Here is an 11,710-nt window from a genome sequence, read left to right on the forward strand (position 1 = left end):
AAGCTCCTTGAAGGCAAGTCCTGCTTCTTCAACACAACTGGCATCACAGGGCAGGTCCTGATGCTCTGGGAAGGTGCTCCCCACTGGGACACACGGGCTGTGGGCCCACCCTTGCCCCTCTGCCTGGAAGCACCCCAGCACCTCTCCCTGACTTGCCCTCCCCAGCCCAAGCTCTCTCCTCTGCTCACTCGGTCTGCTCAGACTCTGGCAGTCTGTCCTTGCTCGCTGGCCAGACCACAGGCTACAGGAGGAGTGGGCTTTGGGCTGACCCCCAGCTTTGCCAGGGGTGGCCTAGTGGGTAGGTGCGTATTCCTCCCAACGTGGCCAGGGCGTACCCCTCTGTGTCCTCTGTGGCAAACGAGCTGCTGCCCCCAGAGGACTGAACACTGGGCCACCAAACCCTGAATGCACCCCATTTCTGTCCTGCCAGGCAGATAACCACGGGATGTCGGGGGGGGGTGCTCTGAAGCCACTCTGGGGCCACCGCACTGACGCTGCCCTCCCCGGCCCTCGAATCCGGGGCCTGCGCCACGGCCTCGGCGCCCCACACCCGCCGGTGGCCTCACAGGGCCGAGGCTGCCCCTGGTTTCAGGAGCACGGGCAGACACCTGCGTGACGGGCTCAGGGCCCCAGAGGCCACCCGGTGGCCAGCTGATGGGCTCTGCTCCCCTCGATCGTGGAGAGTATGGCACGCGGACAGCACGTGCTCACGTCGCCCCTCCCCCAGGAGGGCGGGGACCAAATCCTGTTTGCTGCGGCGGTCCGCTTTAGTCCAGATTTTCTGGGCAACTGGACCCGCCCTCCTCCACCGCACAAGCTGACTGTATGTGAAATCCAGGCTGCCTGGATCCCCCGTGGCTGGCCGGACGGACCCTCAGATGTGCAGGTGAAAACACCCTGGTTAGGGCTTAGCACATGCCAGCTTTTTTTTTTTTAAAGACTTATTTATTTTAGAGTGAGTGTGCACGCGCATGGCTGGGGGGAGGGTCCGAGGGAGAGAGAACCTTGAGCAGATTCCCTGCTGAGCGTGGAGCCCAAGTGGGGGCGGGGGGGGGGCTCTATCTCAGGACCCTGAGATCATGACCTGAGCCAAAACCAAGAGTCAGCCGCTCAACTGACCGAGCCACCCAGACGCCCCCCACGCCACCTTTGTTAAAAGCTGCCCAAACCCTCTTACAAAGGAGGTGGCTGGTGGCAGGGAGTGTGGCCCACCGTGGGGTACGGGCTAGGCTTGACACAGAGAGAGCCAGGCCTGTTCCACTGCCAAGGTTCCCTCCAGGGCCGAGCCGGGGGGTTGGCTCTGTATGGCTGGGGGACATCAGAGTACCCAGGACCCCCGGCAGCCAGAGAAGAGGGTTCTGGGCTGCCTTTCACACCAGGGGCTTCGAAGTACAACTTTAAGGGCAACAGGCAACAGAAGGGGGGCAGAGGTGGGGTCTCAGGTGTGGAGGAGGGCTGACTCCAGAGCCTGCCCCGAAGGCACATCTGCTGGGGAGAGCCTGCCAGGCCCTGTCTGCTTCACCTCTGCCTCCCCTCTTCCTGGCTGACTGTTCTAAGGCTGTGTGATCTTTGTGTTCTCCTCATGTGGGCGCAGCCCTTTACAGTTTACAAAGGCTTTGCGGCCTCCATTTTCCGGTTGAATTCTGCTAACAGCCTGAGGTAAGCAGGGTTGGACTGGTCCCACCCGAGGCCCGAGAAGGGAGGCACTGGGGCGAGCTGGCTGCGGGGCCGGGGAACCCCATCCACGGCAGCCCTGGCTCCACCATCAGCTCCTCAGCCGGCCAGTGGCCTTGTCCAGCGTTGAAAAGCGGATCAGCTTCAGGCGGGGCGGCTGGGGCTTCCTGTCATCCCAGAGGTACTCAGGGGACAGCACTTTGGAGGGCTTGTGCGAGAGGAAGCGACGGTTCAGGTGGCTCTCCTCCTGCCAGGCTGCCATGATGCCATTGGCCTTGTCTGCCAGGATGGCCATGTGGCAGCCCCTGGTAAACTCATACACCCTGGCCACCCGCCCCCCAAAGACGGCCCCACCATAATAGAAGTCCCCCTCGCCGTCTGCCACGAAGGCAGTGGAAACACGCCTGCGCTCATAGGGGAACTGCTGGCGAGGTACAGCATAGTAGCCTGGGTGAATGGCAGCCACCAGGTCCCCCAGGGTCTCGGGGCCCCACGGGTTCCGGAACACCGTGTCCACATTGAGGCAGAAGAGGTAATCCACCTCCCGGTGCGCAGTCTCAGCAATGTGCCGGCTGATGGTCTCCATCCGGCGCGTGGAGATCTCCTCCCAGTAGGAGTGCTTCTGGATGGGGATGGTGCTGAGGCTGCGGCCGGGGCCCAGCGGGACCCGAGGAACGGCCGCAGGGTCATTAGTGAAGACGTAGTACCGCACCCGATAACCCTGCATGAAGAACCGCTCGGCCGACTCCAGGAAGTGCTGGATGAACTGGGTGTACCTGGCAGGGAGGAGGGTGGGGGAATGACCTCATCGACCTCGCTCGGGGTCCCCACTACGGGCTGGCCCCTCGCAGGCCTGGGGCCTGGGCTCGGCCAGGCTGGGGACCACCTCCCAGCTCCTCACTTTGAGATGCCACTCAGGTCTGAAACCGCGGGGTCCTCCTCTGTCACACCCCCACAATCACAGTACCAGCCTCTTCCTTCGTAGGAAGGATGCTTAACAGGGATTCTTAAATTCGCACACGGAGCTAACTTTTAGTGAGCACTTAACTAGGTGCCAGGCAGTGTTTTAAGGGATTCTTAGCTCCTTGCAGCCTCATAAACTCCCTAAAGGCAGGCACCACATCCCCATTTTAAAGTTTATTGATTTTTTTTTTTTTAGTAATCTCTACACCCAATGTGGGGCTCGAACCCATGACTCCCAAGATCAAGAGTCGCACACTTCACTGACTGAGCCAGCCACGCGCCCTCCTCATAATCCCCATTTTAGAGGCAGAGACACTGAGGCTCAGAGAGAGGAAAGTGACCACATGGCAGGCTAAGTGGCTGCATCATGGTGAGGTGAGTGGTGCTGGGGGCTGTGGGGCTTGGGGCCCAGCTGGAGGAAACTGCAGGCCCGCACCCCACCTCCAGGTCAAAGCCGATGGAACCTGACCCAGGCGGGCCACCCATCATCTGGCCAGCACTTGCGGTATTGGGGCTCCACCGTGGTTTCTCCCTCAGGAGTCCCAGAAAGAGATGGAAGGGGAGGCTGCCAGGCCTCCTCAAGGCAAGGCTAGGTGGGGTGAGGGAGAGGAGAGGAAAGCAGGAGATATCCAGAGAGTAGGCAGGCCCAGACTGGGGAGAGGGGAGAGGGTCCTGAGGGCGGAGTCAGACCTGCCTGTGGCCTGACCATGGACCCCCAGTTATGTGAGGTGGTCTTGAGTGTTTCCAGTCCTTCATGCCTGCCTGCACTGTTCCAGGGGAACAGAGAGGGGTGAGGAGGCCAAGGGGGGTGTCCTCACAAAGGCTCCTGCTGCTCCCATTCCAGGGCCAGATCCCCTCCTCCAGGAAGCCCTCCCGTCATCACCCTCTACTCCCTACCTTCCCACACGCACAGCACCTGGTTCAGGGCTTTCCTGGCATCCAGGCAGGGTCCCATGTCCAGGTCTTGTCCCTTCCCAGACTGTAAGCTCCTATGGCTCAGTGACATCCCCCCACCCAGCCCATTACTCACTTCCCCACGGCAAACACCGTAACCCCGATGGTCAGGTTCAGCGGCTGGTAGATGTGTTGCAGAAGCTCAGGGTTGAAGGTTCCCTCAGAGACGATGGGCGCCAACCAGGGTGTAAGCGTCAGCAGCTCAGTAGGCCTAGCAGCAGGGCAGGCCATGGGGGGTGAGGCCCTTTCCTTGGGAAAGCCGCAGCCTCATCCTGGCCCTGCCTCCCATGTTGTGTGACCTGGGGCAGCTTCATCCCTGTCTCTGGGCCTCAGTATCCTCCTATGGGAAGTGGGAATAAAAATAGTTCCTCCCCGGCATGGTCGAGAGGACCAGGAGTGATGCACATCCAGTGTGTAAGGGAGCCTAGCACTTCAGGTGCCTGCTAAGTGCCTAATACATGAGGGGTAGCAATATCAGCAGGAACCCCGGATTGAGCACCTACTATGCAGCTGTGCCCCCCCTTTTTTACGTAGGCTCCATGCCCAGCATAGAGCCCAACGTGGGGCTTGAACTCAAGACCCTGAGATCAAGAGTCGGACTCTCAACTGAACTGAGCCACTCAGGCACCCGGAGCTGTGCCTTTTGCAAACAACATCTCATCTAGTCCTCCATCCAACCCGCTATGAAGGGGGTGTTCTTATCCACCCATACAGAAACAGCTCAGAGCAGTTCGGTAACCTGCCCAAAGTTACACAGCTAGTGACAGAAAGGGACTGGAACCCAGGTCCCAGACTAGCTGGACCCCAAGGCCACCTGACATCCCCACCACCCCAGCTTATAAATCGGAGCTCTGCACCTGCCCGCCCCCCGCCGTGCCCCCCTTCCTCCCGCCAATCTCTCCATTCTGCACCCAGACCCTACCCAACACCCACCTCTGCTCCAGCAGCTTGGGCTGAGGGTACAGTGACCTGTAACCAAGAAGGGCCAGTGGTGAGGGGAGGCAGCCCCCGGCCCCCGGGGCCACAAAGGGGGAGATGGCAGTCCGCTTACCATGTCACCGGCTGGAACGGCTTCTCCCCCTTATACTGCAGTTTCATGTTGCTGGTGGCAGAGGCGAGAGAGAGGTGTTAGTGCTAGGGCGGGGGACAGAGCTACTCAGAGCGGGAAGGACAGAGTGGAGAAGAAGCAAACACCCCCATGGGGCAGGCACCATGCCAGGTTCCAGGCAGACTCCCTGGAGCCTTCCCCACTGCTCTGCCCACCCTGCAGGGGCTGGGCTCCTGCAGAAGCAGTCTGTCCAGGGTTACTGAGTGGCACAGCGGCAATCGGTACCCAGTGTCCCCTGTCTCCGAAGCTGATGCTCTTTCAAGCATGTCACTCTGTAGGGCCCTGGCAGTGGGTAGAAGTTTTGAGAAGCTGCAAAGGCCCGGTGATCCCAGTTCTGCCGCCTTCTCGCCTGGGGACCTGAGGTGAGTCACCTGAGCCCACGGTGATGGTCACTTGCAGGACCCAGTTACATAAACAGCAATCAAGGTATTGCTTCGATGGTATTTGGTGGATGTAATTAACATCTACACCAGCTGCCCTTAGTAAAGATGATCCTGCCGGGCCTGGGCGGGCTTGATAGAATCTGGTGGAAAGGCTCGAAGAGCAGAACTGAGGTTTCTGTGAAGACATTCTGCCAGTGTCAGCGCCGGCCCGAGCTCCAGCCTGCCCTTCCCAGGCCTGCTCCCCGGATTCCAGACTGGCTCAGCTCCATCAGTCAATCTACCTTTCTCCCTCCCTCCTCCGTTCTGTGTCTATCGTGGAATCCTGACTCATGCCCCCACGCTTCCTCATCTGTAAGATGGGTAACCATCCCTCACCCTCAGAGCTGCCCTGAGAATCAAGGTGTGCGTCCATGCCCAGCACAGAGCAAACACTCGTCAAGACAATCTTGTCCCTTTCTTGGCAGGCAGCCTGCCGGTGTGGCCAGCCTCCACTAGCTTCAGCCGAGGGCAGCTTGGGTGGAGAAGCAAAAAGGAGGGCCCTGCAGGTTTGCATAGAGCCTCTGGCTTGGCCACCAGCGGGCTGGAAGGACCTGGGGCCAGACATTTGACTCCTCGGGCTTGAAAGTCCTCCCAATGACATCCTTCCCCAGAGAGTGGAAGTGAGGCCCAGAGAAGGCAGAGGCTACCCAAGGCCACCCAGGGCATGCAGCAGCTGCAGAAGAGCCTGAGGTCATCAGGCCAGACCACCTGAGCACACCGCGCCTGCCATTCACTAAGGAATTTTCAATATGGCATCTTTGATGGGGATAGCTTAAGCCTCCTTAAGTTTTCCTACCAATTTTTAGTCTATGCTTCTCTCTCGCTCTCTCTTTTGGTGGTAAAATGTACAAAACAAAGCTTTACTATTTTAACCATTTTTTAAAAAAGATATATTTATTTTAGAGGAAGGAAGAGAAAGAGAGGGTGGGGGTAGAGGGAGAGAGAGGGAGAATCTCAAGCAGATTCCCTGCTGAACGTGGGGCTTGATGTGGGGCTCGATCTCACGACCCTTGAGATCATGACCTGAGCTGAAACCAAGAGTCAGATGATCAACCAGGCACCCCTATTTTAACCATTTTTAAGTGCACAGTTCAGGGGCCTGAAGCACGTCCACACTGTTGTGCAGCCGTCCCCAACATCCCTCTCCAGAACCTTCTCATCTTCCCAAACTGAAACTCCATCCCCATGAAATGCTGACCCCCCCTCGGCCCCTGGTAACCATTATTCTACTTCTGTTTCAATGAATTTGGTTATTCTAGAGAGCTCATGTAAGTGGAATCCTGTAATATGTGTTTATCTTTCTGTGATTAGTTTAAACTCTTGAATCAACAATTTTTAAAAGTCAGTCTGTCACACTGGCTGTCTGCCCCAGTTTCCACCCAAACAAGCACTCAGGTCCCCACTCGGAAAGTGAGGGCACACTGCAAAGGCAGGAAGTGAGGAGGAAGAGGGCCCACAACCCTGGCAGTTGGCTCCTCCCCAAGCCCAGCCATGCTCCAGCCTTATTAAAGCACTCGTACAGTCATAAGAATACTGGAGCCACAGATGAGCCGGAGCCAAAAAAAATCAAAAAAACAAAAACCAAAAAACCCCGAAACAAAACAAAACAATTTCACATTTTCATACCCGTAGGTAGGAAAACCAAAAGTGAAGAAATCCAGATGAAAAGACAGGAAGATGTGGCCATTTAACACACACAAAATTTCTCCAACTTCAATCTATTAAAAAAAAGAGCTAAGTGGAACCAAAAGATAGACAAACTGGAAAGAAAAAAAAATGTAGCAAATACTTTGGGCCCAAAGTGGTGCCAGAGTCCCCACAAAGAGGCCAGGGAGAGAAGGCAGTGTGGCAGGTACATCAGGGAAGAGGAAATTCAGTTCGTGGGAAGGGGGTGGGAGAAAGGAGAGCCTCGGTAGAAATCAAGGAAATGAAATCGAAACTCAGGAGATAGCATCCCCCGCCGCTCAAATCAGCAAGGTGGTTTAGTTGTTGCTTTTCACAACACCCAGTGCTTCCTCTAGTCCTGGCCAGGGAGTGACGTCTGTGTGAACAAGAGAATGGGAGCCTGGCCCAGGGAGGGAACTATCAAATGAAAGGATTTTTTAATATGGGAAAAAGCTTTATATCTAGAGCTGCTCATTACAAACTCATTTAGAATCCTGGAATTGGAGGGGGCACCTGGGTGGCTCAGTCAGTGAAGCATCTGCCTCCCGCTTGGGTCATGATCTCAGGGTTCTGGGATCAAGCCCCATGTTGGGCTCCCTGCTCAGTGGGGAGCCTGCTTCTCCCTCTGCTCCTTCCCTCACTCGTGCTTGCTCTCTCTCAAATAATTAAATAAAATCTTAAAAAAAAAAAAAAGAATCCTGGGGAATTGAAAACAACCGAAATCCCCCCCTGGTCCTTTGTGGGAAAGGGGGAGGAGTTCAAGAATTATGACCCAGTTCCTGGGGGCAATTAAAGGGTGGTGACCATGAAGAGGATGAACACACGCTGAAGAACATAGCCAGTTCTGGGAACACAGGATAAAAATCGCAAAAACATTATGATCACAAATATTTTCTTTTCTTTTCTTTTTTTTAAGATTTTATTTATTTATTTGACAGAGATAGAGAGCACAAGTAGGCAGAGTGGAAGGCAGAGGGAGAGGGAGAAGCAGGCTCTCCACCGAGCAGGGAGCCAGACGTGGGGCTCGATCCCAGGGCCCCAGGATCATGACCTGAGCCAAAGGCAGACGCTTATCCAACAGCAACCCAGTCGTCCCGATCACAACTATTTTCAATAGCAAGCGGGCTTTCTGCTTTTAGAACCAAGTTAGCTGCACAGTCGATTCAACTAGAAAGGGCAGCAACCAACAAGTCGACCATGAACTTTGGAAGCAAAGTATAACTCAGACCGGTAGGACACAAGAGGGTATTTTTTCTTTTGTCTTTTCTGCTTTCCCGCTTCCTAATTGATTATATTCTGTGTTTATAACAATGAAACATGCCTTGTGGTTAATTAGCAGTCTATGAACCAGATTTTAAACTTGCCTTTAGCTATCACGAAGATACCCCCCCCTTACGACTGTCCCAGTCCATTTTTCCACTCTTAACTATCAAAAAGTTGGGTTTGTTATGTGGGGGAAGTCTGGTCCCATGTTAATTTGTTCCTTGAATCCACACTGAACACAAAATTTAGCAAAAAGTCAAGTCCTAAGAGCACTATTTCCTGAGCACCTGCTTGTGTGGTGTGTGCTGCAGCTGACCATTTACAGGGGTCATCACACTCCATGCTCCAGGTGGCCCGGAGGGGACTTCCATCATCCCATTTTACAGATGAAGAAAGTGAGGCTCAGAGCCCTGCGGCATGCTCGAGGTCAAAGCACAGAGGGGGCGCTGCAGGGACGCTAGAGGACTGACATGGGAATTGTACTCCACAGCCCATAAATTACCCAACACTTATCAAACTGATCAGAATCATGAGCTTAGGACCTAATAACCTGCAAAGTGACCCTAAAAATCTCCCAGTGCCCCCACTCCAGGCAGCCCACAAGGCCCAAATTCTCCCTGCCCCATACTTACAAGATCTCTGGGCAGGGGAGGTAATATGGGACATAGGAGAAGGGCAGCCAGTTCTCCACAAACATCCTGGGAAAGAAAAACACCTGTTGACTGTCATGAAGCTGAAAACCCACTTAGTGCACGTTGATGGGAGTCAAGGCACCCAGCGGGGTGCATCTGGGGATCCCCTACCACTCCTTGGGTCTGGCTGACCTCAGAGGGCAAAGCCTCCCGGTCTTCTGCAATGCGGCCATTATTCACCCATGCGGTCATTCATTCCCAGGGCAGGAATGTTTTTGATGCCAGGCCCTACGCACGGGGGAGTGGTGGTGAGGGGTGGTGGTGGTAGGACTTCACAGAAAGAACACATGGGGTGAATTGTGTTTGAATAGGAGTTCTTCATTAGCAAGGCTAGAAGAACGGTCCAGGCAGAGGAAAGAGCAAGTGCAAAGGCCCGGAGGCCATTATTAATCAAAATCCAGAAACCAAAACTAGTTTGGTCTTACTGGGGTTGGGGTTGAGGGACCGGTGTGCCAAGAGAGGTGGGTGGGACCTAGGGATCCATAAAGGGATCAAGGTTTGGGGGTTGAGATGCCAAGAAAGGGAGAAGCCTGGGGTGAAGGGAGGGCTCCATGGGGATATGCTCACCACAGAAAGCAGAGGGCAATGCCCAACAGCAGGCAGAATCCTAGGCCCAGGACCAGTCTGCGGCAGCGCATTGCTGGGTGAAGCCTTTGAACCTGGGCACTTGGAGAGACTGAGTGGGCTTGGTGAGCCAGTCCACCTCTCCCAGGGCTGTCAGGCTCTGAGCCTGTGTCTCTGGGATCCGAGGAACACCTGCAAAGGAATGCTCCCGATATCCAGGGGATAGTGGCCCCATCCTTGCTGCTCTGCCTTCCCCTGGGTGGCCCCAGCTATGACAGCTCCGGTAGGTGGACAGGGGGACAGTGGCTCAGTGCTCAGCCGAATCCTGCAGCTGTGCCTGGGGAGAGGCGGACCGTCCCCCTGCCTGGGCTGTCTTCCTCCCAACCCCCGCCCTCCGCGGGGAGCACAGGGCGTCCTGCCCAGGGACTCGGGCGCAGCGCTGGGCGGGGCGCTTGGGCGGGGCTTGGAGAAGGATTCCTGGGGGTAACAGCGGGGACACCGGAAATCGAGCCCAGGACCGGCGCAGCGGGGACACACTCGGCTTGGGCGGGGGCTGCGCCGAGAGGGGCCGCCGTGATGCCCTTGCGGTGGGGTAGGGGTGGGGGGTAGGATGGCAGCCGTGTCTTCCTCCGGGAGGCCGAGCCTGGGCTCTCCAGGGGACGGCGGGAACGCGCTTCAGCTCTCCCTGGCTCGGTAACCTTGGGCAAGTCACTCTGCTCCCCCTCCACCCCAGCCTCCGTGTCCTCCCCCGCCAAAGCGGTCCGCACCCGGGGGCCTGGTGCCCAGACGGGCACCCGACTTCCGCCCGCCACTGCGCCGCGACGCGGGACGTGGGGAGCGCGACTGTCCCCGCGGGCTGTAGACTCACCCCTTGCGACCGGACGGCGTTTAGGACGGACGGAGGGGAGCACCCCGGGCCGGAAACCAGGGACTCAGCTCGCCAGGGCCCCGACGATACCCGGTGGCCGCGCCTGCAGCCGCGCCCGGGGCTCACCCTGGGCCTAGGCCGGCGGCCGGGAGGAAAGGAGCCGCACGCCCCGCCCAGCCGCCAGCGCGATCCCCCCCCACCCCCCCCGCCCCCCTCCCGCCGGTCCCAGCCCCTGCCCACCTGCCGCCCGCGCCGCGCCGGCGGGCCAAGGCGCCCGCCCCCCGGGTCCTAGCGCGCGGGGTCCCCTGGGCGGCGCTCTCTCTTGGCCATCTGGGCGGCAGCCTCTCACGCAGCGGACCCAGCCCGGTAGCGAGACGAGCCGTTCCGGGAGCTCAAGGCGAGGGTGCGGGCCTGAGAAATCAGAAAAACTTTCATGTTTTTAGAAGAACGTGGAAACAATCACAGGAAGGAAAAACCAGCTGAACATTGCACTTACCTTGCGGTTTAGCTCAGGGCCTCCGAAATCTCTCTGAGCCTCCCCCCTCCCCCCAAAAAGAGTTACCATACTTTCCTCCTACTTGTTGGGGTAGCATGACCCTTGTTCACTCCAGCGACTCCCGGGGGCCCAGGCGGACCTTCTTACATCTTACCAATTCTGGGGACAGACCCCGTGCCAGTGGGTCGGGGTCGCCCAGCAGGCCTGAGCTCCAGGCTCCCAGGGTGCTCACTCTCCTCCTGGGGCCTCACTGTGCTAGGTCCTCCCTCAGTCTTCCTGGGCGCAAGTCCTCCTCTGCTCAGGGACCACCCTCGGCCCAGGCTCCACACGCTGGGACTGGGAGCGGGTCGTCTGGACCTTCTGGACTCGCGCTCCTCTGCCTGTGACATGGGTACAGACTGGCCTCACAGACTGCTCAGAGGAGACCCAGTGCAGGAAGATGCAGGCCCTGCAAGGGAGATGCCAAGTGACCCCAGAGGGAGTACACAGGCCTTGCACAAAGCACTGGGCTTACAGGGCCCGGGGCCAGATGGGGGCGCCCAGCCGTGGGGCACGGGGTGGGGGGGGGTCCTCCCAAGGGCAGCGTGGTTGGGGAGGCCTCTGAAGGGGCCCAGAAGAGGCAGGAGACAAGGAAGACGACAGGACAGAGCTGCCCAAGGAGGATGACGTAAGGGTCAGAGGATCGCAGAGACCCTTGGGAAAGCTCGGAGGCCCTGGACATTGGCTGAAACGCTGTCATTGGGTCAGAAAAGTGGTGTCACAACCCCCCAGCGACATTGTATGATTTACTCTTCGTTGCTTCTAGGAATCAGTGTGTATGGGCCCTTAGAACTCACACTGCGTTAAGTCTAGCATATACTTACTTTTCATCACTTTTCAGGACTAGATTTTTCTAGAGGATGTGCTGAGTGTGGGTGTCTCCATTCTTTTCTTTGTGCAGCTGGCCTCTGTTTTCAGGAGCAGATTCTTGGTGCTCATCACCTCTGTTAGCCCTGAGGACTGCCCCCTATCACCTCTCACAGTGGACCTGAGTGCCATGTG

General features: G+C 57.3%; 1 protein-coding gene across 4 annotated transcripts; it reads right to left on the bottom strand.

Annotated features, from left to right (window-relative positions):
- Positions 1–936: 936 nt before the first annotated feature.
- On the bottom strand, positions 937–10,341 carry GBGT1 (globoside alpha-1,3-N-acetylgalactosaminyltransferase 1 (FORS blood group)). Of its 4 annotated transcripts, XM_006750405.3 has the most exons (7): positions 10,174–10,339; positions 9,309–9,497; positions 8,682–8,747; positions 4,643–4,693; positions 4,525–4,560; positions 3,668–3,802; positions 938–2,450 (listed from the first exon to the last, which is right to left on the bottom strand). In XM_006750405.3, the coding sequence occupies exons 2-7, from the start codon at positions 9,377–9,379 to the stop codon at positions 1,766–1,768; spliced, it is 1,044 nt and encodes a 347-aa protein (XP_006750468.1). In that variant the 5' UTR covers positions 9,380–9,497; positions 10,174–10,339; the 3' UTR covers positions 938–1,765. The 4 variants fall into 4 exon arrangements, with proteins under 4 accessions (XP_081659994.1, XP_081659995.1, XP_081659996.1 ...); XM_081803868.1 differs by lacking the exon at positions 3,668–3,802 and having other exon boundaries at positions 937–2,450; positions 10,174–10,341; XM_081803869.1 differs by lacking the exons at positions 9,309–9,497; positions 10,174–10,339 and having other exon boundaries at positions 937–2,450; positions 4,643–4,725; positions 8,682–8,725.
- Positions 10,342–11,710: the final 1,369 nt, after the last annotated feature.

This window comes from Leptonychotes weddellii, chromosome 14 (genome assembly GCF_054177405.1).
Source record: "Leptonychotes weddellii isolate Sample4059 chromosome 14, ASM5417740v2, whole genome shotgun sequence".
Lineage (NCBI taxonomy): Eukaryota > Metazoa > Chordata > Mammalia > Carnivora > Phocidae > Leptonychotes > Leptonychotes weddellii.